Raw genomic sequence first — 24,325 nt, forward strand, 5'->3', positions numbered from 1 at the left:
GAGGTGTGCTACAAACTTCGTTTTATTTTATTTATTTCTGAGACAGGGTCTCGCTCTGTCACCCAGGCTGGAGTGTAGTCGCCTGATCTTGGCTCATTGCATCCTCGACCTCCCAGGCTCAAGCGATCCTCCCACCTCAGCCTCCGGAGTAGCTGGGACCACAGGCCCGCATCACCATGCCCGAATAATTTTTGTATATTTAGTAGAGACGCGTTTTCGCTATGTTGTCCAGGCTGGTCTCGAACTCCTGGGCTCAAGCGATCCTCCCGCCTCGGCCTCCCAAAGTGCTGGGATTACAGGCATTAGCCACCGCGCCCGGAACAAGCTTCGTGTCTGAACCTGGCTCACATCTCGGGAGGCTTGGGGATGGGCTTCAGCGAGTTCGGAGGCCCCGGAAATCGCCCAGATGCATTAATTTCCACAAGACTTGCAAAGGGTTCTCAACACAGCGGTTAGGAACCAGTAATCAGAGCTTGGTAAGCTCTCCGGGAACGCGAGCCGCCTCCCAGCCTTTCGCCCTGACGCGCTCTAGCAGTGCTGCAGAAACTTCAGGAACTTCGTTTTCATCTCTTCCCCGACGCACGACCTCGGGCTTTTTCTTTTTGTAAACTGCTGAGTGTGGAGAGGCCCCGCCCTTCCGCGCCCAGCCGCGGGGCCGCCCCTGCCTCCTCCCGGTGCTCCTTCCCGGACGGCGCTGGAAGCCCTGGCGGCGGCGGCCCATGGGGCCCTTGGCGCTGCCCGCCTGGCTGCAGCCCAGGTAGGGCGCTCGGCCGAATCCCGAGGGGAGGGGGCCCGGGTGGAAGGTCTGGGGGCAGGAGCTCCCCTCTGCGGCGGGCGGGCGGGCGGCACCGACCAGGAAGGCACAGCGCTACCGTGCCCAGGCACCCCTTGGAGCTCGTGCAGGTATTTGCTTACTTACCCCTCTTGACCACCCTAGGAAGCAGGCTCTGTTATTTTCTCCATTTTACAGATGAAGAAATGGGAAGGACCGGCTGCATGGCTACCCCTGCCCTTGTGAGCCCTCTGCCAGTACTTCCCTCCCCCACCAGGGGCCCTTCTCTTGACTTTCTCAGATGCAGAGTTGCGGGTGATTTTTAGATCTAACAGCCCTGGAAACACCTATCACACGTATGGATTTCAGGGCCCTGTTGTGGAGGGGAACAGATTCAGTCATATAGCGGTAGGGCCTGGGGGGTGTATATGTTTAACGCACAAACCAGGTGATCCTGATACAAGCTGAAGGAGCATGTCCTCTTCCCAAACTCTTTAGCAGTTCCTGCCTTATGGGGGGTGTCCCCAGATAAAATCATTCTGTCTCCCAGCTTATTTTCCTTGTTTCTCGGAGGTTTTGCATCTCCAAGGAGGAGTAAATCTTGACAACACTGGCAGGGCCACTCCCGTCACTCTTCTGAACACCCAGGGAACATTTCAAACAGTGCTTTTTCCTAACTCCCTCAAACCATGTATCTGTCAATCTTCTCTTAGTCATCTCCCCAGCAACTCACAACACATTATTAAACCCAGCTTGACTTCCCTTTTCTGGTATGAGCAACTAAATTGCTTTCTATGTGTATCTGATGAAGGAAACTATCTACCCTTGCAAAATATTAATAGGCAGTGGCAAGATGTTAATACTAACCCCAATCACATAATGTGTTCAAAAGTCAGGTGTGTCCAGTTACTGAATTATCAAACATTTGGATCGCTCCCATCCCTACCCCCCTTCAGAACTAAAACACTTGTGTCTCAAGTTTCGCACTTAGCAAGCTGAGCTACTGGAACACATAGTGACACGTCAACCCCTCTGCACACATGGATTTTTTGTTGTTGTTTTATTTTTTATTTATTTTTGAGACAGAGTCTTGATCTGTCGCCCAGGCTGGAGTGCAGTGGCACTATCTTGGCTCACTGCAGCCTCTGCCTCCCAGGTTCAAGTGATTGTCTTGCCTCAGCCTCCTGAGTAGCTAGGTAGCTGGGATTACAGGCATATGCCACCACATCCGGCTTTTTAATTTTTTTATTTTTGTAGATATGAGTTTTTGCCACGTTGGCCAGGCTGGTCTTGAACTTCTGGCCTCAAGTGATCCAACCCGCCTTGGCCTGCCAAAGTGTTGGGATTATATGCGTGATCCACTTCTCCAAGTTTGTTTTTTTTTTTTTTTTTTTTTTTTTAAAGAATATTCAAAGCCGCCTTCGCAGTGGTTTCTTTTATTCCTTGGTGAGCAGCAAGGTTAGAACTTTATCAAAGATGAAAGCAGATTTTGAAAAAGCACTATATTTGGTTTTAAGCAAACTCACTCTACAGATGGTCCATGACTCACATTTTTTTAAACTTTGTGATGGTGTGAAAATGATATGTATTCATTAGAAACCGTACTTCAAATTTTGATTTTTAATCTTTCCCCAGTCTAGCGATGTGCAGGTATGATACTCTTTCATGATGCTGGGCCGCAGCATGGGGCCACAGCTCCCAGTTGGCCGCAGCTCCCAGTTGGCCGCATGATCAGGAAGGTAAACAAGCAGTACTCCACAGTGCACTGTGTTGCCAGATGATTCCGCCCAATTGTAAACTAATGTAGGTGTTCTGAGCAAGTTTAAGGTACACTAGGCTAAGCTGTGATGTTCTGTAAGTCAGCTGTATTACATGCATTTTCAACTTATGATATTTTCAGTTTACGATATTTTCGGCTGATGGGGTGTATCAGGACGTAACTTCATCGGAAGTGAAGAAGCATCTGTACTTACTTTAGCAGGTAGTGTAGGCTATGGCTCCCTTCAAAATCTGATATGTACTTGGGGGTAACCAGATAAAAGACTGATATGAAACAGTTTTCTTTTGCTCTCTCAGGTTGGCCAGTACATTAAAGGACATGTGTACAGTATGAAAGGATGATTATAAAAGAAGTGTTTAATGGTATTTTCCTGTATTTCTAGGTATAGGAAGAATGCCTATCTTTTCATCTATTACTTAATCCAGTTCTGTGGCCACTCTTGGATATTTACAAATATGACAGTCAGATTCTTTTCATTTGGAAAAGGTAAAACTCCAAAACAGTTTTTTTATTTTTAACTTTTAATCTTTGTTTTCGCCTTATCCTGCTTAAATTTCTATACATCTCAACCTAATATCCTTCTCTAAAATTTGTATTTTTCAGCAACCATGTTTATTGCAAAACCTTCTTGGAGAAGGGGAAGGTGGGATAAGTAAGGGAAAGGGATTTGGCTTCCCTCTGAGTAGGCAGTTTGCCTGAAAACAGAGATGGATGGCACTGGGGTGGCATCATTTCATTGTTCCTTTTCCATTCTGCACCAAACCTTAGCAGATTTCTTGTGTTTTGAGGAAATCTCAGCATAACATTTTATGCAGAGAAATCAGGAATGAATCAAATTCTTCCAGTGTTTGTATTATTCCCCAGGTTTGAGGTAACTGGAGACTACTAGTAAGTGAAATACAAATTTTATATTCCCCAGGCCTCTATTTGGTCCCTTGAAGAAGTAATATGTAAATGACACACTCTGTAGATGTGTACCACTTATATAGTAGTCAGCATTAATGGTTCAAGTCATAAACTTCCTCTAGTTTCCTGAAAAGTCAAGTCACTGTTGGGTGACTAAATGACTATCAAAATAACATTCTCTTCATGTTCCATCCGCACATGGGTAAGTGTCATCACAGTTTACAACTGTTGAGTGACTTGACAATCTAAGTAACTGCTGGCTTCAGCTAAAAACAAATGTTTAGAATGTAGCTGGGAAAAGTCATGCTGTGCTCATCATTTCAGACGTGTGTATCATAAGAAGTTATTCTACTTGCAAGGTCCCATAGCTATTTTATGTTACTTTTTCTTACTGAAAATCTACAGCTATATTCTCACCTTTGTTAAGGCCCTCCAAAGATATAACCTAAAGCTTGAGTTTCAACTACAAATGTTGAGAGTTTTCAAGCAGAGGAAAACACAGGTGATGGGAAAACTTCTTTTATATTTTTATTAAAACTTCTTTTATATTTTTATTAAAAAGCCATCACTTCTGGCCCTTTGAGGTTTGCTGAGGCGGTGTAGGCATATTACATGTCATTTGCCACACAAGCCATGGACTCTCTTATGCTGCCTTACCTTTCCAGTGAGAAAAGTTGCCTCAGCGAGTATTTCTTTTTCTTTTCTTTCTTTCTTTCTTTTTTTTTTTTTTTTTTGAGATGGCGTTTCCCTCTTGTCATCCAGGCTGGAGTGCAATGGTACGATGTCACCTCACTGCAACCTGTCTCCCAGGTTCAAGTAATTCTCCTGCTTCAGTTTTCTGAGTAGCTGGGATTACAGGTGCCCGCCACCATGCCCGGCTAATTTTTGTATTTTCAGTAGACACGGGGTTTCACCACGTTAGCCAAGCTGGTATTGAACTCCTGACCTCAGGTGATCCGCCCACCTCGGCCTCCCAGAGTGCTGGGATTATGGGTGTGAGCCACCGTGCCTGGCTCGGCGCATTTCTTTCTCAATTATTACCCTGCCATTATAATTGTAGAAGCTACTTATTATTAAAGAAACACAACTGATTCATTCAGGAGACGGACTGAAAACAACCAAGCGTGGATTCAGTACAATTTTTGAATCAATGTATAAATTACGTAAGTAGCTCAACAGAAACCTGAAACCCGGAACGTGTTGTACCTGCTACCTTCTTCCTTCACAGAGCTGTGTAATTCATAATGCTTTGGTACAGTGAATGCAGGGCAGTGGATAAGAGCATGGACTGTGTGCTTCAGGAACCACCTCTGAAATGGGGATGATGATAATAGTGTCCATCTCGTGGGGCTGCTGAGAAGAGAAATCCTTAGTGCTCAATAAATTATCATTGTGTGAATTACCACTGGGCAGTAAAGAGAGCAAAATCTTCCCTACAAGTTTCTAAACATGGCAGGATTTCATTTTAAAACTTAAAGCAACACATTTATCCTATGTAGAGGAACATTTGTTTCCCTTCCATTTCAGCTCCCTCTAAGTGCACAGCATTTCATTTGAACCCTCTGCAATGCAGACCCCAAAAGTCCTGATCGGAGGCCCAAGTTCCAGTGTTTAACAAAATCCAGAAAAGCACTAACCAAATATGTATAGAAACAAAATCCTAGATACATATGTTATTTGATATCATGGCATTATTAGTGTCATTTCCATAAAGTTTCTGTGAAATCATATTTTTTCTCATTTTTGTCATTTCCTTGTCAGTGGAGGAACTGTGAGCACAGTGTCTTTAACAAGTTTGCTTCTATCTACACTTGAGGTGGTCTAGATTCTAGGAGGTTACTCTTATGTGGGAATTGCTTTATAATCTTAGAAGTGGGGAATAAATGCTACATGTACGTTTGCCCATGAAATCTTTCTCAAGTTTCTACTTCTTTTGTAACAGAAGCAATTAAAATACACTACAGTATGGGGTGCTTTTTTTGTTTGCATTGTATTCTTAATAATTTAGTAGCTACTTAAGGAATTTTTCACATATACAATGAAAAAGGAAGTGAATACTCTCCATTTGATTTCAAAGTGCTGCATAAATTTGGGTTATAATCCAGTTTTTACTTACTATATCTGCATTTTTAACCCATGGGACACAGATTCAATGGTTGACACTTTTTATGCTATTGGACTTGTGATGCGACTTTGCCAGTCCGTTTCTCTCCTGGAATTGCTGCACATATATGTTGGCATTGAGTCAAACCATCTTCTCCCAAGGTTTTTGCAGGTAGGTTTGAATCACATTATTATTATAGAATCTGTTTCATATTTACATTTTTTCTATGTACAGCTTCTCCTGACTTTTTGGCAGGCAGAAAGCCAACCCTTGTCTTAGGTCACCGATAAGGAGAATTACTTTCATGGAAGGACAACCTTATTCTAAAACTGCACAATTAGAACAACCAGTTGGAAACATTCAGGGCAGTGATGCTTGCTGATCTTGCAGCACTGCATTGGTCCTATCCTGGAAGGAGATTTCATAGCCACTTGCTACTCTCACCATATCACTGCCTGGGGTAGTAGAAGACAATGATAAGGCATAGGATTGGAGACTTGGGTTTGAGGCCTGGCTTTTCTGCTTACCACTATGGGATCATACCACCCACAACCATTGGGCTGTTGAGGGAAAGGACACCACAAATAATACCTGGCACACAGTAGATGATTAAAAAACAAAAAGCTTCCTTCATCTACATCCAGAGAATAGAGTACTCCTAGGCCATTCTTGCTCATTCCCTCTTTTTTACTAAACATCAATGGAAAGGGGAGATCATTTGTATTTATCTAATACAGCATCTAAGCGTAGACTTGGGGAACACACAGACCTGGATTCAAATCCCAGTTCTACTTTGCACTAGCTGTATACCTTTAAACAAGTCATTTAATCATTCTGAACTTCATTTTCTCATGTGATATGAAAATAACATGTATCTTATGAAGTAACTGAGAAAATGGATAAGTTCCTGGCACTTAGTTAAGAATACAATACTTGGTAGCTATTACTACTATTTTCTTAACTATTCTTTGTTCCCTCTTCCATGCCTCTAGCCCTAGATTACCATGTTCTTTGTAAAGGCAGGTTGAAGGAAGATGGGAAATTTACTAGTAGTGACTCCATGTAGAAAATCATTGCTGGATAAAGGCAAAAAATAAAAAATAAAAATAAATATTTTCTGTAGATTTTATATAGTTCATATAGTTGTCCCTTTCTTATGGGACGGTAAAGGTCAGGCAACTATAAGAACATGAGTTTAAAGTCTACAGAAATAGGTATCTACATGAGTATAATTTTAGGTATCCTCAAAATAAATTTGAAAAATTGATCATTTTGACAATTTCACATTGTAAAACTAATTAAAATATGTCAGAATTTTATTGTGTTGCCAGCACCTAGCAAAGTGCTTAGAATGTAAATGTACACTTTAAATTTTTGTTAAATGAAAGAGTGGCATAGATCCTTTTATTAAAATTTGTCTAAAATATCATGAAAGCTTAAAAGATATAAATAGTATAATCCTAAGGAGGCTTTTAACAACTGAGCATTACAAGTTTATGGAATATTTTAAATTTTACTTATTAAATAAGTGTAGAGAAATAGTATCCATCAGGATAAAGACATTAAAAATGTTGAAATATCAAATGTAAAATAAAAATTAGGGTAATGGTGTATAAACTAATAACATAGTAGTCAGTTAACTAGCTAAGACCTAGATGGAATTCCCTTTAACATAGTTCCGTACAAAATCAACGGGGATACAGATCTGTCCCAACAGCAACATAGTATCTGGGAGCATGATGTATTGGTGTTTATTACTTATTTACAATGTGGTGTACTTCAAAACAACCAAAATACATATAGTACCAGCATCCCATAATGCTAATCTTGGAAAATAAAATTAACAACTAACATTAAATAAAAGTTGTATTCTATCATCTGGAATGATTTTGCTTGGAGTATGACTAAATTCATCTAAAATCTCAGTTATGTTTTCTATTGGTATTTTTTCAAAGGACTTTTTACCTTTTTAGGCTAAGTGGCTACTACTAGTTTCATGGTAAACATTTTCAAAATTAAGAGTAGTGTTATTTTAGTTATTGCCGGTGTAGAGAATGCACCTAAAGGGAATAGATAATTTTGTAAGGAAGAAAACTCACTGAGCAGCTTGAATGTGCCTAGAAAATGTGCACCTATGTACTTCACAAAATTAGACTTGTTTAGTAATAGAAATTATTATATAACTTAGAAAGCTGATTTCTTGGAATTCCAGGAATTCCAGAATATACACCTGATTTTAATCACTGCTAATTAAAACTTTAAGGGCTTATACAAATATAACTGTAACCAAAGAACCAAATCTTGGTTTGGCAATTCAAACATAGTGGCAAATATAAATTGACACCTTTTATTCAAAGGCGAGTTTGCAAAGTCTGATGTTAGCAGAGTGCAAATGATTTTTAAGTCTTCAGTTACTGGGAGAGATAAGTCAGAGATCACTGTGTTAGGGAAGAAAATTATTCTCATCCTGAGTATTATCAATTTTTGTTGTGGTTGTTTGGCTTCCTCTTTTTATCTCCTTTGAGATTTTATTTGGCTCCTATTTCTTTTATTAATAATTTATCATCCTTTTTGTGGTTCCCACAATGGAAATGGTGTTGGATAAAGGTTCAGAAACATGCCATTGTGCCCAAAGTTTCATTTTCTACCTCCTTCTTATATTAGAGTTATGCAGACAATTAGAATTCCTTCATTATGGGATGGCACTGAGGCCCCTGCTTTAAAATAATGAAACAAAACTCTCAGATTGTGTAATCATTCTTGGTTTTCCTGTTTCCCCATTTTTAAATGAAGAAACTGTAGTTAAGAGAGTGGCTGCTTTTAAGTAAGCCGAAAAACCATGTCTATACAGTTGTCATGTGATTTTGATATTACCGTCAAGAGATTGTTAAGTGGGCCGGGCGCAGTGGCTCAAGTCTGTAATCCCAGCACTTTGGGAGGCCGAGGCAGTTGGATCACGAGGTCAAGAGATTGAGATCATCCTGGCCGACATGGTGAAACCCCATCTCTACTAAAAATACAAAAAATATTAGCTGGACATGGTGGTGCGCGCCTGTAATCCCAGCTACTGGGGAGGCTGAGGCAGGAGAATCGCTTGAACCCTGGAGGCGGAAGTGGCATTGAGCCGAGATCGTGCCACTGCACTCCAGCCTGGGCTGCAGAGCAAGACTCCGTCTCAAAAAAAAAAAGAAAAAAAAAGATTGTTAAGTGACAACTGAATTCTTCTTGGGGGGAACTGGTCCTCCAAAATATCTAGAGAAATAATTCCAACCAACAGTAGGAACTGATTACCTAGTTGAGCAATTAGCATTACAGGTATTAAGTAGTGGTGGTGTGTCCACAGGGGATAGGTTTGTTTTTATACTGTGTTTCTGTTTCTTGTGCTTTTGTTTCCTGTGCATTTATTTATTTATTTATTTATTTATTTTTTATTATACCTTAAGTTCTAGGGTACATGTGCACAATGTGCAGTTTTGTTACATACGTATACATGTGCCATGTTGGTGTGCTGCATCCATTAACTCGTCGTTTACATTAGGTATATCTACTAATGCTATTCCTCCCCACTCCCCGCACCCCACAACAGGCCCCGGTGTGTGATGTTCCCCATCCTGTGTTCAAGCGATCTCATTGTTCACTTCTCACCTATGAGTGAGAACATGTGGTGTTCAGTTTTCTATCCTTGCAATAGTTTGCTTAGAATGAGCATTTACAGCTTCATCCATGTCCCTACAAAGGACATGAACTCATCCTTTTTTATGGCTGCATAGTATTCCATGGTGTGTATGTGCCACATTTTCTTAATCCAGTCTGTCATTGATGGGCATTTGGGTTGGTTCTAAGTCTTTGCTATTGTGAATAGTACCTCAACAAACATACGTGTGCATGTGTCTTTATAGCAGCATGATTTATAATCCTTTGGATATATACCCAGTAATGGGATTGTTGCGTCAAGTGGTATTTCTAGTTCTAGATCCTTGAAGAATCACCACACTGTCTTCCACAATGGTTAAACTAGTTTACAGTCCCACCAGCAGTGTAAAAGTGTTCCTATTTCTCCACATCCTCTCCAGCACCTGTTGTTTCCTGACTTTAATGATCGCCATTCTAACTGGTGTGAGAGGGTATCTCATTGTGGTTTTGATTTTCATTTTTCTGATGGCCAGTGATGATGAACATTTTTTCATGTGTCTTTTGGCTACATAAATGTGTTCTTTTGAGAAGTGTCCATTCATATCCTTCGCCCACTTTTCGATGGGGTTGTTTGATTTTTTCTTGTAAATTTGTTCTTTGTAGGTTCTGGATATTGGCCCTTTGTCAGATGCGTAGATTGTAAAAATTTTCTCCCATTCTGTAGGTTGCCTGTTCACTCTGATGGTAGTTTCTTTTGCTGTAGAGAAGCTCTTTAGTTTAATTAGATCTCATTTGTCAATTTTGGCTTTTGTTGCCATTGCTTTTGGTGTTTTAGTCATGAAGTCCTTGCCCATGCCTATGACCTGAATGGTATTGCCTAGGTGTTCTTCTAGGGTTTTTATGGTTTTAGGTGTAACATTTAAGTCTTTAATCCATCTTGAATTAATTTTTGTATAAGGTGTAAGGAAGGGATCCAGTTTCAGCTTTCTACATATGGCTAGCCAGTTTACCCAGCACCATTTATTAAATAGGGAATCCTTTCCCAATTTCTTGTTTTTGTCAGGCTTATCAAAGATCAGATGGTTGTAGATGTGTGGTATTATTTCTGAGGGCTCTGTTCTGTTCCATTTGTCTATATCTCTGTTTTGGTACCAACCATGCTGTTTTGGTTACTGTAGCCTTGTAGTATAGTTTGAAGTCAGGTAGCATGATGCCTCCAGCTTTGTTCTTTTGGCTTAGGATTGTCTTGGCTATGTGGGCTCTTTTTGGTTCCATATGAACTTTAAAGTAGTTTTTTCCAATTCTGTGAAGAAAGTCATTGGTAGCTTGATGGTGATGGCATTGAATCTATAAATTACCTTGGGCAGTATGGCCATTTTCATGATTTTTCAGGAATCATTTTCATGATTCTTCCTATCCATGAGCATGGAATGTTTTTTCATTTGTTTGTGTCCTCTTTTATTTCATTGAGCAGTGGTTTGTAGTCCTCCTTGAAGAGGTCCTTCACATCCCTTGTAAGTTGGATTCCTAGGTATTTTTTCTCTTTGAAGCAATTGTGAATGGGATTTCACTCATGATTTGGCTCTGTTTGTCTGTTATTGGTGTATAGGACTGCTTGTGATTTTTGCACATTTATTTTGTATCCTGAGACTTTGCTGAAGTTGCTTATCAGCTTAAGGAGATTTTGGGCTGAGACAATGGGGTTTTCTAAATATACAATCATGTCATCTGCAAACAGGGACAATTTGACTTCCTCTTTTCCTAATTGAATACCCTTTATTTCTTTCTCCTGCCTGATTGCCCTGGCCAGAACTTCCAACACTGTGTTGAATAGGAGTGGTGAGAGAGGGCATTCCTGTCTTGTGCCAGTTTTCAAAGGGAATGCTTCCAGTTTTTGCCCATTCAGTATGATATTGGCTGTGGGTTTGTCATAAATAGCTCTTATTATTTTGAGATACGTCTTAGTATTTTGAGATACATCAATATCTAGCTTATGGAGAGTTTTTAGCATGCAGGGCTGTTGAATTTTGTCAATGGCCTTTTCTGCATCTATTGAGATAATCATGTGGTTTTTGTCTTTGGTTCTGTTTATATGATGGATTCCATTTATTGATTTGCGTATGTTGAACCAGCCTTGCATCCCAGGGATGAAGCCCACTTGATCATGGTGGATAAACTTTTTGATGTGCTGCTGGATTCGGTTTGCCCTGTGCATTTTAAAATGTTTTACATGCACATCTTTATTTTGACACCTAGGGAAAAACCGTTATGAATTTCTAAAATTACATACGAAAGGAAAGGAAAAAAACGATTGACCAAAAGACAATAATCATTTAACTGACATATATTTTATTTTTTTATACACTTAGGGAAAAAGGGCAAAACCATAGCGTAGCTATTTATAGACTTCCAATTTTTGAAATAATTACACGACAATAAAAATCATATAAGAAAATATAGTAAACTTTGATACTTACTTTTTAAAATGAAGCATAAAGGAAATTATAATATAAATGAAAACTAGGTATCTCCCTTCTCCAATCCCCTCCTCCCAAATTAGCTTGCATACTTTATTAGCTTAGTAAAAAATATTGAATTGGAAAAGTAGTTGATTTCAGTAAACTTAATCAAAACAACTTGACTTTTATAGTACAGAATCACTATCAACCCTGAAATGTTGATTTTGAGGGGCTTTGTTCAGTTTGCTTGTACAGAAGCCTGAGAAGGAGATTTTTGTTTATACTGCTTTAGGATGTTTCAACTCAAGAAGAGGGGAAAATAGCCAACACTAACCTTTGTGTCATAACATTAGACTGATATCCCCTATAGGAAACCCTTAATGGATTACTCCATCACTTTTTGAGAAATGCTTTACATGCAAATATTTCATTTATAATTGAATTAAAATGATTCAATTACACATCCTTCCCTCTGTGTCATAATAAACACTCCTGCAGTATTAATTTTACACATTTTTACTCAATTTTTAAAATTTCTTAACCAAAACACTAAAAACGAATACTCCTAAATTATTGTGCTTACAGAGATTCCATTTATGAGCCCAAATCACATAAACTGTTTCTGTATTTGCCAGTAACACTTCTATTTCTGATCAGGGCAAGCAGGGATCTGTTTGTCAAAAATCCCTCTAAAGATTTCACAGTCACATACTCTTAAGAGAACAAATATGAAGGAATTCCCAAAGGAAAGTATCTTTAACCCTTTTAGGCAAAAAGCCAGATTTTACCCTAATTTCTTTTTAGCTGTGAAGCAGGTGCTTATTTGTGTTGCTAGACTAAATAATCTGACTTTCCTTTAAAATCACATAGATTTTTCTCACCAGTTTTGAGCTTGGAATAGGCTTATATTGTTAGAGAAGAAACTACCAAAGATAGTGTTGAGTTGTAACATTCTCCAAATTTGGAAGCCTCCTGAGAGTGAATTACATGTCCAATTCACTCTGTAGGTAAGATTTTAGATTTTTCCTCTGTTTTTCACATTTGATCCATGTAGTTCTTCAGTGTGATAAGTACAAAGCTATATTCCTAGCATAATTTTACAGATGCTGAGATTGAATTTTTTAAATTCACAGTCATTATCTACATAGAAAAATGTTTTCCTGTAAATACACTGTAAATCACTACATTAAAGTATATTTAAATATTCATTTTCCTAATCATAGCTTACATTTATTTGGGCTTTTATGTGTGTCAAACACTTTTCTTAGTTCTTTACATGTATTAACTTATTTAATCTTTACAACAACCTTTTCCTGTATATAATAATTACTATGTAACAACAGATGGTAATTATTATCTCTACTATAATTACTTAACACAGAAGTAAATTATGCAAGGTCACATAGGTTTTGAATATTATAGCAGACATTTAAGCTATTTGGCTCTTGAGCTCTCAACTATTATGCTACATTTGTTTAGTGTTTCACCAAGTATAATATAAATACCATGAAGGCAGGGGCTTGGTCTTGTTCACAGCTGTATCCCTGTATCCCCTTGGACCCAGAACAGTGCACTCAATAATTATCTATTGAATGATGAATAAATAAAGAAATGAATACAATGATTTAAATGCGTTTGTCTTACAGAAGAATGTAATTGGTAGTTTTTGAATATATAAAGATAGATTTCTGAAGTTCTCAGAAAAGTTCAGAGGATTGAGAGTTTAGATTTTCATTTGAGTAAAATAGTAGTCTTTGAGACTAAAACTAATTTTAAGATTCTCGAAATTCTCCCTGTAGTTGAAGTATCATTTTACCCTCCCATAGCTTATAAATGAAGTGCTACCTGCCATTTGTAAAGTAACAACTTAGTTTCAATTATTGCTCAACCTGGAGTTGAGGATTCCCAAATAGAACTTTAAAATGCCCAGCATTTTTATTATATAGTTATCACACTTTTGGGTAGATGACATTATCACCATGTTTAATTTAACCCAAGTTGTAGGATATTTACTATACCTTTTACTCCACCTATTTGAGTTGTACTAAACAAGACCATTCTCTAGTAATTAGTCATATTTTCATAGGATTTGTTAAAAATTACAAAGGGCTAAATTCTTCCAAGTGTCAAGCTCTAAATAACTGGCCAAATGGTCATATTACAGAAGACTGATAAATTTTAAAAGCCTTTTCTTCAAAGTTGTTTTGGTGTTAAGAAAATCAAGGAGGCTCTTGTTTTAAGGCTTAATTTTTAAGGGGAAGTTTTTTTAAAGAATAGGCGATAACCTGGATACTAGGTGATGGAGTAACTCATATCAAGTAACAATGGTGAAAGAGTCTTAGTATTTCAGGAATTTGAAGTCGTATTGTCTAGATGTTGATTCTAGACTTGTAAGTAAGTCACTTTCAGTTGGTAAAATGCATGTCTTTTGTAAACGCATATAACAATAATAGCACCTACTTCTTAGGGTCATTATGGAGATAAAGTGAGATGGTGTATATTTGGAACCTGGCACAAACTAAACAATAAAAGCTTTATTTCAATTTAAGAACATCTCTGCCTAAATTTCCACATTGTATTGCCATTGAATGGTCAAGTTAGAGTTAAATAACCATCAGATGATTTGTTAACTAATTACATTGACACCGAATATAGAAGGAGTCTTCACTTGTGTGTGTATGTGTGTTGTGGTTTGGTTTGGGGGGGCCATCCTGTTGCTGCTTTCTGTGCAGCTGGGATTTTATTGCTACCTTGCCCCAGTGAAGTGATGATTTTCAACAGGGTGAGTTTCATCATGCAGCTCCAGTCTCTCCCTTTTAGGAGATTTTCCCCTCTGTCCTCTTCAATTAAGGGGTGACCTGACATCACGGATAGCTTACAACTCTGGAAACCAGGAGACTTCGGATATATATATATATATGTTTCCAGGTCTGTTCCCATATTCCTTATTTCTAAAAAGGTGGGGCTGGGCTAGTATCAGAATGTTTTATTTAGAGGAGACCCTAGAGATCATCTTATTGAGAGGTGTCTAAGATTTTTCAGTAGTCAGCCATGTAATTAGAAATCTGTATTTTATTCATGTATCCATTCATGTATGTGTATCTCCTGAGATTTCTAGCAAAAACTAGGTTTTCCTAATTACCAAGCACTGATCAAATATAAGAGAGGTAGAGCCTAAGAACTTGTTTGCTGCTATGATTGTGTATCTGAAGGCTGAGAGGTGTCATGACATCAAGGTTGGATTGTTCAGTAATTATAATTGCAGTTCAGTAGAATTTATTATAGAAACGAAATCAATAGAGTATTATATTATAAAGAAAGGATGAAAAAAGAAAAAACAGCTATGTAGATGGCTTCCATAGTTTGACTAAGGTTTGAATCATATCTAATTTCCCTTAGCCAAGCATAGACCCTCTTGACTCACCACTGTAGTCATGTCATAAACATGCTGATATAGCTTATACACGTGGATTTCTGATCATGTGGCCCGCTGTTGGCAAATCTTGGATTTCTATGCACTAGGTGATTTTCCAGGACTAGCAGCCTATAAATGCTAAGTCACAGGTTATCCCCGTCTTTTCTCCTTGATCCACTTTAAAAATAAAGAAAAATATAAATCATTCCCCTCTTTACTGCGAATTTGACTCTTCAATCTTAAGTATATTTTCCTTTGACCATTAAGAGCAAGTAAAACATTCTATTAAAAACACACAAAATACAAAATGTACAGGATATATTAATATAATGTAAGAAGGCACTTTATATTTAGGTTGGGAAAAAGGAATGTATTTTTTTATTTTTTGAGGCTAGTAATTGGGGCAGAGCCAAAAATGTGTGAAGTCTCAATGATCTGTAAATGCTGACTTGGAATATATTGAATTCTTTTCATTTTCCACTAGCTTATAAGGGTTAGGATTATATTACTCCCCTACTGGAGGAAAAAAAAAAAAAAAAAAAAAAAAAAGCTACAATAGTTTCTCTATTGGATGGAATTGAAATTTCTCAGCCTGTCATTCAAAACCCTTCATAACCCAGCTCCAAACATGTTTTCAATTTCATCTCCTTTTATTCCCTTGTATGCACCCTCCCCTCTAGCCCCCCAGTGGTTCACATTACTCCCCTGGGCACCCTACATTTTCACACCTATGCCTCTTTGCTCAGGCTACTGCCTTTGCCTAGGATGCCCTCTCTCATATCCAGTCTACCTGACAAACTCTTACTCATTTTTCAAGATCCAACTTGGATGAAAAGAAATGTAGCCTGTCTTCATTAATCTCTTTGCATTGTTTCTCTAAGCAGAAAGTATCTTGCTCACCTGTGCCTCCCATATCTAGCACACTAATCTCTTTGCATTGTTTCTCTAGGCAGAAAGTATCTTGCTCACCTGTGCTCCCATATCTAGCACACACTGTGCTATTGTTCAGTTCTCCCACCACTGCTACCCTCTCTGGAGCAAAGACTGTGTTTTCATTTTGGCATCTGACACACAGTGGACACTCAATAAAGCCTTGTCAAAGTGAATAGAAACACATGCATGTGGCAAGAAGAAAGGAAATATCCTGATTCACATAAAATATATGTCATTTTTTCATTCATTATATATTATTTGTAAAATACAGACAAATGAGGAACTGAAATTCAGCCATAACCCTACTCTCTCTGAGGGAGGCATTATTAACAATTTAGTATACATATTTCCAGCTAAAGTATACTTTTGAAAGGAGATCTGGTTTTTAAAATTAGAAAATTACCTACATAGCCTAACAGATGATCCTAATTTCTGACTTTGCTGTTTCTTTGTTAGCTCACAGAGAGAATAATCATCCTTTTTGTGGTGATCACCAGTCAAGAGGAAGTCCAAGGGAAATATGTGGTGTGTGTTTTATTCATCTTTTGGAATCTATTGGATATGGTTAGGTAAGAAGGTAAAATAATGTCTTAAAACAAGGCTAAATTGCTTTCTGCAGTGAAACCAGTACTAGCTGCTTACATTTGGTTACTCGGTACTACAGGAAAACATATCCCCTTTTCAAATTATTTTATCTTGATATGGAAATGTATTTTTAGTGTTCTCCATAATGGGCATATCAAAGATAATGAAAACCTACCATGGTATTACAACAGTAAATCAGCACATTCAGGTTTCTGCAGAAGGCTTGGCATAAAACCAACTTGGAATAACCCTCAGCTGTTTCCTAACGAAGGCATTCCTCACAGTTGCTTTAGTACAGTTGCTTTAATAAGCAAAGCAGGTCTTTTATTATATCACCAGAATTTACAGTTAGTTTCTGTGCATTCAAAAATCTTTTAAATATAGGGCCTTTCAGGAAGAAAATGCACTCCCACATTCATTTACAATTCCAGTGGGTTTAAATGACTAACTTAAGTCCTTTTACTGCTAATTCTAAAACTTTGCAGTGAGATGTGCCTAGTCTTACCTCTACAAGTGGTGGTGTAAAACAGTCCCCTTTGCTCAGTGAGTGCTTACACCTCACTCTGGGGAGGTGTCCTAACTGCTAGGTCAGCTTTCACAAATGAGAATTGTCCCTCCCACTTGAGAGATCTGGATTTGGAGAGGTGACACAAGAGCCCTAGTTTGTTTTTTAGCCAAGGGTATGTAATTTTATTATATTTTCAATAACTTAACTGGATTAAAATATGTTTAAATAATAAGGTGAGTCCTAGAGTGAATCAGAATGAAATCTTCTGTTGAAGTAAAATGAATTTAATTATGTATATAAATTAGTAATTTCTCATTTTTGAATTGATAGTTTAGTGGACTTGGGGCAAACTTCATGGACTTTTGTAGCCCGTAACTTCTATTCATGAGACAATGGAACATCATTTGGGATTGAAGCTTTCTAGTATGTTAGTCTTGGGTATGCTTACTCTTTCAGTCTCAGAGAAGCTCAATAAATACACTGGAGAACAAAACATTTGCACTGAAAGAAGTAGCATGCTGTCATAGGAAGACTTTTGAATATGAAGGTAGAAGATCTCTCTGGATGAAACCCACCTCCACTACCTACTTGCTAAGTGATGTTAGGCAAATCACTTAACCTTTCTTATTTTAATAACAACTTTATTGAGATATAGTTTATATACCATAAAGTTCACCCTTTTAAAATACAAAATTTGTGAGTTTTAGTATATCCAAAGAGATGTGCAATCACTACTATCCTAGAACATTTTTATCGTCTCTAAAAGAAACCTAATACCCAGTAGCAGTATGAGGAGGGAGTAGCAGTATGAGGAGTACCCACTCCCTTCTTCCCCCAGCCCCTGGAAACCACGCATATGCTGTCTCTATGGATTGCCTATCCTGGAAATTTCATATAAATGGAATCATCCAATCTGTGGCCTTTTGTAACAGGCTTCTTTTACCTAGCGTAATGTTTTCAAGGTTCCTTTGTGTTGTGGCATGTGTCAGTACTTCACTGCTTTTTGGGCTGAGTAATATTCTATTGCATTGATTTACCACTTTCTGTGTATCCAGTTATCAGTTGATGGACATTTGGGTGTTTTCTACTGTTTGGCCATGAGGAATACTGCCATGAACATCCATATACAAGCTTTTGTGTGCACATGTTTTCATTTCCCTTATACCTAGGAGTGAAATTCCAAGGCACCTAACTTTTAGAAACTTTTATTTTCCTCTGTAAAATGGGGGTAAACTTATCTTCCCACTCTACCCTATAATTATTTTTCCTAAAGAAATGAGCAAGAAATTTCCTCAGCCTGCAAAAAGTATCTATGAAAAATTCATACTAATATGATAGTTAATGATGAAAGACTGATGCCTTCCTCCTAACACGCAGGAACAGGACAAGGGCATCCACACTTGCCACTTATATTCATCATTGTGCTGGAAGTTCTATCCATGGCAATAAGACAGAACAGAAAACAAACAAAATGGTATAAAAGGCATGTAGGCTGGAAAGCAACAAGTAAAACTATCTCTATTGGCAGATGATATCTTGATAAAAAATTATCAATATGTAAAAATGAATTATTTTTTATACATTTGCAATTAACTACCACAAAATCAAATCAAGAATACAATTCTGGTTAGAGCAGCATCAAAAAGAATAAAGTACTGAGGAATAAACTTAACAAAAGATGCACAGAATTTATACATTGTTGAGAAAGCATTGTTGAAAAAATTAAATATCTAAATAAATGAAAGGACATCCCACAAGACTTGAAAACTTAATATTGTTCAGATGGCAGTATTCCCCAAACTGATCTGCAGATTCAGTGTAATCCCTATTAGAACCTAGATAACTTCATTGCAGAAATTGAGAAGATGATCCTAAAACTCATATTTAAATTCAAGGAACTCAGAATAGCCAAAACAATCTTAGAAGAATATGGTTGAAGGACTCACTCTTTCCCATTTCAAAACTTACTACAAAGCAATAATTAAATGTGGTATTGTGTAAGGATAAATCAGGGAATAAAATCGATAGTCTAAAGATAAACTCTCACACATTTTTGGTCAATTAATTTTTGACAATGCCAAGACCATTTGATGGGGAAAGAATAGTCTTTTTTAACAAATGGTGCTGGGACAACTGGATATACACACACAAAAAAATGAAGTCACCACTCACATATAAGTGGAAAAACTATGAAACTCTTTGAAAAAAATATAGGAGTAAATCTTGATTACTAGATTTGGCGGTGGATTATAAGATATGATACCAGAAGCACAACAAAAGAAAAAAAGATAAATTGGACCTCATCATAAGTGGCTTTTTTTTTTTTTTTTTTTTGAGATAGAGTCTTGCTCTCTCACCCAGGCTGGAGTCCAGTGGCGCGATCTCAGCTCACCACAACCTCCGCCTCCTGGATTCAAGTGATGCTCCTGCCTCAGCCTCCTGAGTAGCTGGGATTACAGGCACCTGCCACCATGCCCAGCTAATTTTTATATCTTTAGTATAGATGGGGATTCGCCATGTTGGCCAGGCTGGTCTTGAACCCTGGACCTCAGGTCATCTGCCTGGCTTCACCTGCCAAAGTGCTGGGATTACAGGAGTGAGCTACAACGGCTGGCCAAAAGTGACTTTTAAACATGAAAAGATGCTTACCTACTCTTCTAATATGAGGGGAAAAAGATGAGATACCATTTTTCACTTTGATTGGTAAAGATCAAAAACTTGATTATATGCTATGTTCAGTGAGGTCCTCCACTGCTGGTATATATTTTATATAGTAAATATGCACATAGATATGTAAATGCAAAAACATTTCTGAAAGAATACCTAAGAAACTGACATTGGCTATTGTCTCTGAGGGGCGGAATTCAGGTCCTGCAATGAGAGAGATTTACTCTTCCCCATTCATGTTTTCAAGGTTGTTTGGGTGGTTTTGTCACATGTATTTATTGTCTGTCTATATCAGTAGTTCTCAAAGTGTGGTCCCTAGACCAGTGGCATCAGCATCACCTGGAACTTGTTAATACAAAGTCTGGGGTGTACCACAGTTCCATTGGATCAGAAACTTTGGAGTAGGGTCCAGCAATTTGTGTTTTAACATGCCATCTAGGTGATTCTGATATATGCTCAAGCCTAATAACCAGTGTCCTATTCAAAGAAATAAAACACAATGTAGACTACTTAATCTATTACATCACAGTGGTAGGCTTAAAGCTCCCTACTATACCCGAATCAGCTCCCAAGGCCAGTTCTTTAACTGATCACATAGATAGTACACCTGCAGAAGCAGAATTGCCAAATAAAGATTTGGAAGTCACATTTTATTTTTAAATGAATTCCTGAGCTATTTACAAGTATGTCTGTCATTAAGAAACCTAGCTGCTTGGTGCAAAAAATGGGCTTGGTTTTTAATGAAATTGAAGTCACTAATCAAGGAAATTTATTACTGTATTTTTCTGAGGAGGGAGTAAGACTTACTTGCTCTGTTTAGCTTTATAATTATTCATGATCTACCCCATGAGACAAACCAGATTGACATGGTCCCTTTCCCCCATTTAAAAAAAATCTTTTGCTTAAATTATAGGAAATAAAATACATAATTTGCACACTTTCCAGTTGTATCTCTGTATTTAATTACACAGTACAGTCATTTCTCCTATTTCCTAGGTATTAGCAGAAAATGATGTTTATGAGCTTTTCATCTCTTTTCAGGTACACTTATAGCATGTTATCAGTCATAGGAATATCCTATGCTGTCTTGACATGGCTCAGTCAAACCCTATGGATGCCAATTTATCCTTTGTGTGTTCTCGCTGAAGGTAAGAAAAGAGTGACTTGCTGTATTGCTTACTGACAAAAACCATCTAGTTATAATGGTTCACTAAAGTTTTTGATGATTAAATTACTATTTTTGCGAATGCTTAGCTCACTCAATGTATCTTTCCTGGCATATTTCCCTTGATGCAAAGAGGCAAAGTTGAAGAGGGAAGCAGCTCTGCACAGTAGACAAAATACTGGACAGAAAGCAACGGCATCTGAGTCCTTCCCTTCATTAACTCACTGTATGAGTTTTGGGTAACTCATTTGACCTCTCAGAGTCTGCTTACTCACCAAAAAGAGGTTAACATTTAGAGAGTCTATGATTTTTAACTTTTAATGCACAGAAATTCAGTTCCCTCTGGTGAAACTCTTTCCCACTTACCATTTACCATGTATCCTACCCTCTCTCAGCAACTAGTTAACTCTATCTTGAGATTAATCATCATTTTCTGAGGGAGGCATTCCCTGACTTCCTCAACTGAGTTCCCCTGGGTACAGCATCATGAATCTTTTTATAGCAGGGGCCCCCAACCTGGGCTATGATCCCGGTCTGTGGCCCATTAAGAACCAGGCCGCATAGCAGGAGGTGAGCAGTGGGCTAGCAGGTGAAGCTTCATCTGTATTTATGGCCACTCACCATCACCCACATTATCGCTTGAGCTCTACCTCCTGTCAGATCAGTGGAGGCATCAGATTCTTATCGGAGCACAAACCCTATTGTGAACTGTGCATGGGGATCTGGGTTGCATGCTCCTTATGAGAATCTAATGCCTGATGATCTTTCACTGTCTCCCATCACCCCCAGATGAGACCATCTAGTTGCAGGAAAATAAGCTCAGGGCTCCCACTGATTCTACATTATGGCGAGTTGTATAATTATTTTGTTATTTATTACAATGTAATAATAATACAAATAAAGTACACAATAAATGTCGTGTGCTTGAACCATCCTGAAATCATCCTTCTTCCTCCAGTCTGTGGAAAAATTGTCTTCTACAAAACCAGTACCTGGTGCCAAAAAGGTTGGGGGCTGCTGTCTTATAGGGCTTATCTCAGCATAATTACATATTTGTATGATTCTTTGATTAATGTCCATTTCCTTGACTAGACTCTAAGCTCCGTGGGGGTAAAAGGATGTCTGTGTCTTCTTTGCTTCCTTCCTTCCTCTTATGCACCAGTATATATGCTCAATAAACACAGAATGAATTATTGAATATAATATGAGTAGGCTAATTATATAGCCTAAATATAAACCTAAAACTTAAGATCAAATCATTCAGAACATCAGTTTGCAGAGTTTGAGGATATTTGGAGGACATATGGTTTCTTCTGCAATGGATTTGGTAGACTGGTAAGGAGCATTCTGTAAGACATGATTAAAGTTTTGAAAATTGAAGGCATAAAATAAGAAAGCATGTTAAGGTAACTAAGGGAAAAACATAAGGACATAGATTTAACATAAAATGATGACATTGACAAAGTATATAAAAGCCAGTTATAAAACAAAAACATGTATTTTCTATCTACTGATGAGCAGATAAAAAGAGCTTAAGTTATTGTAAATCATGTTAGAATTTCTAAGTTTGTTTTGATTCAAAAGGAAGAATTATTAATTTTGGAATAGACTATGCCAAATGGATCTAGAGAATAATTGTCTTGAAATCCACAAATAAAACCTGATTGTCCATTCTTTAAGAATCAAATCACCTCTCATTGAAATATCATGTACATGTCTTTATTACATCATAGTACTGTAGAGAATATAGAAAGGAAATGGGGAGTTGTTGATCAAAGGGTACAAAGTTTGTTAGAAGGAATACATTTTTGAGATCTAATGCACAGCAGGGTGACTCTACTTAATAATGTATATTTCAAAATAGCTAAGAGTAAATTTCAAATCTCACCACAAAGAAATGAGTGAGGTGATGGATGTGTTAATTAGCTTGATTTAATCATTCCATATTGTACACATATATCAAAACATCACATTGTGCTTCATATATGTATACAATTATGATTTGCCAATTAAAAGTTAATCACATTTAAAAGAATATATAAAATAATAAGGTAGAAATATAACTAATCCCTTCCTAGGAATAAGGGATGGATAAATGTATAGGAAACTTTTGCATTCTTGTTATTCCATAATTCGAATCCTTTTCCTTTCTAGGAAAGCCATGTTCTTATATGGTTGCCATACAACCCTTATTCTTTTATTCACTTCATAAACTTATTCTTGCAATTACAAAATAAGGTATATGCAGAAAATAGTCTAGAGATATATATGACAAAAATGTCAATAATGATTAACTCTGGGTGGTGGAATACAGGTAATTTAAATTTTATCTTTATATGTTTCTGTATGTTAGATGTCCCAAAGTATAAAACTACACAGTTAAGTAAACCTATTAAACTTTTGATAACTTTACTAATTTTTAATGACTATAATTTCCCATCTGACAAATATAAGATAAAAACAAAGCTTATGTAAATAACCAGATCAACTAATTATACTGATAAAATGCTAGAGACATAGGTGCAGCCTGTGTTAACCTTAAACTGCATGTTTGGTGTCAGTGGCAGATCCTGTAATGATGCTACTCATACCTCCACTCGGCTCTAACAGTTGTGAACTCCTGCCTTTTCTTCACTTTCTCTTTTAAAACACTTTTTATGTAGGGATAATTTTGACCCATAAGAATTGCAACAATAGTACACCATTCCCATGTACCCTTCACCCAGCTTACCCTAATGATAACATCTTACATAATGTTAGCATATTACCATTTCATTCCATGAAATGTTACCAAAAATATCTATATATGGGATACAATGTTACCAAACTTTCATCTTTTTTTACCTGATACCAGCTCCCTCCCTCAAAATAATTTAGGCCAGCATTTCTCATAGAGTTCTTCAAAATACTTATTAAGTACAACTGGTGGTTAAGGAGGAAGAAGCAGATATTCTAAGGCCAGTTAGATTGAGGAAAGGTTAACTGGTATTTTTTTTTTTTTTAATTGCAGAATTTCTCACAATCTCTACTATGTTAATACATGTTGTGCAACTCTTAAGAGGAAAATATATGCACCATTTTCCAAGTTCATCTGTCTATCACCCCTATTTGTGGCTAGGTGGACAAATGTATTTTGAGATAACATTTTAAAAAACCTTGTAAATTCTTCCTCTGTAGGCACGATAAAGTATACCATGGACAAACATTCAATAAGTCATACTGCTGTAAGCACCTTGCCAACTGAATCATTTCGCAGATTTCTATATTAAACTAGGTTTAGCAAAAAGATTCAGCAACTATTACAAAACTGTCATCAAATTCAAAATATCCTACAACTATGAAGACATATATACACATCCCTGTAACAACTTGAGGAAAACCTTCATGATGCTTTTCTT

At 37.5% G+C, this 24,325-nt stretch overlaps 1 protein-coding gene across 1 annotated transcript in view; it reads left to right on the top strand.

Annotated features, from left to right (window-relative positions):
- The first annotated feature begins 641 nt into the window (after positions 1-641).
- Positions 642-24,325, top strand: part of HACD4 (3-hydroxyacyl-CoA dehydratase 4) — a 28,198-nt gene continuing 4,514 nt past the window's right edge. The window contains exons 1-5 of the mRNA XM_011988782.1: positions 642-757; positions 2,935-3,038; positions 5,606-5,733; positions 16,459-16,571; positions 20,804-20,910. Coding sequence (XP_011844172.1) covers positions 720-757; positions 2,935-3,038; positions 5,606-5,733; positions 16,459-16,571; positions 20,804-20,910 — 490 coding nt within the window. The 5' untranslated portion in view covers positions 642-719. The remainder of the gene's footprint in view (positions 758-2,934; positions 3,039-5,605; positions 5,734-16,458; positions 16,572-20,803; positions 20,911-24,325) is intronic.

The sequence above is a fragment of the Mandrillus leucophaeus genome, unplaced genomic scaffold, assembly GCF_000951045.1.
Source record: "Mandrillus leucophaeus isolate KB7577 unplaced genomic scaffold, Mleu.le_1.0 Scaffold1090, whole genome shotgun sequence".
NCBI classification, from domain to species: domain Eukaryota; kingdom Metazoa; phylum Chordata; class Mammalia; order Primates; family Cercopithecidae; genus Mandrillus; species Mandrillus leucophaeus.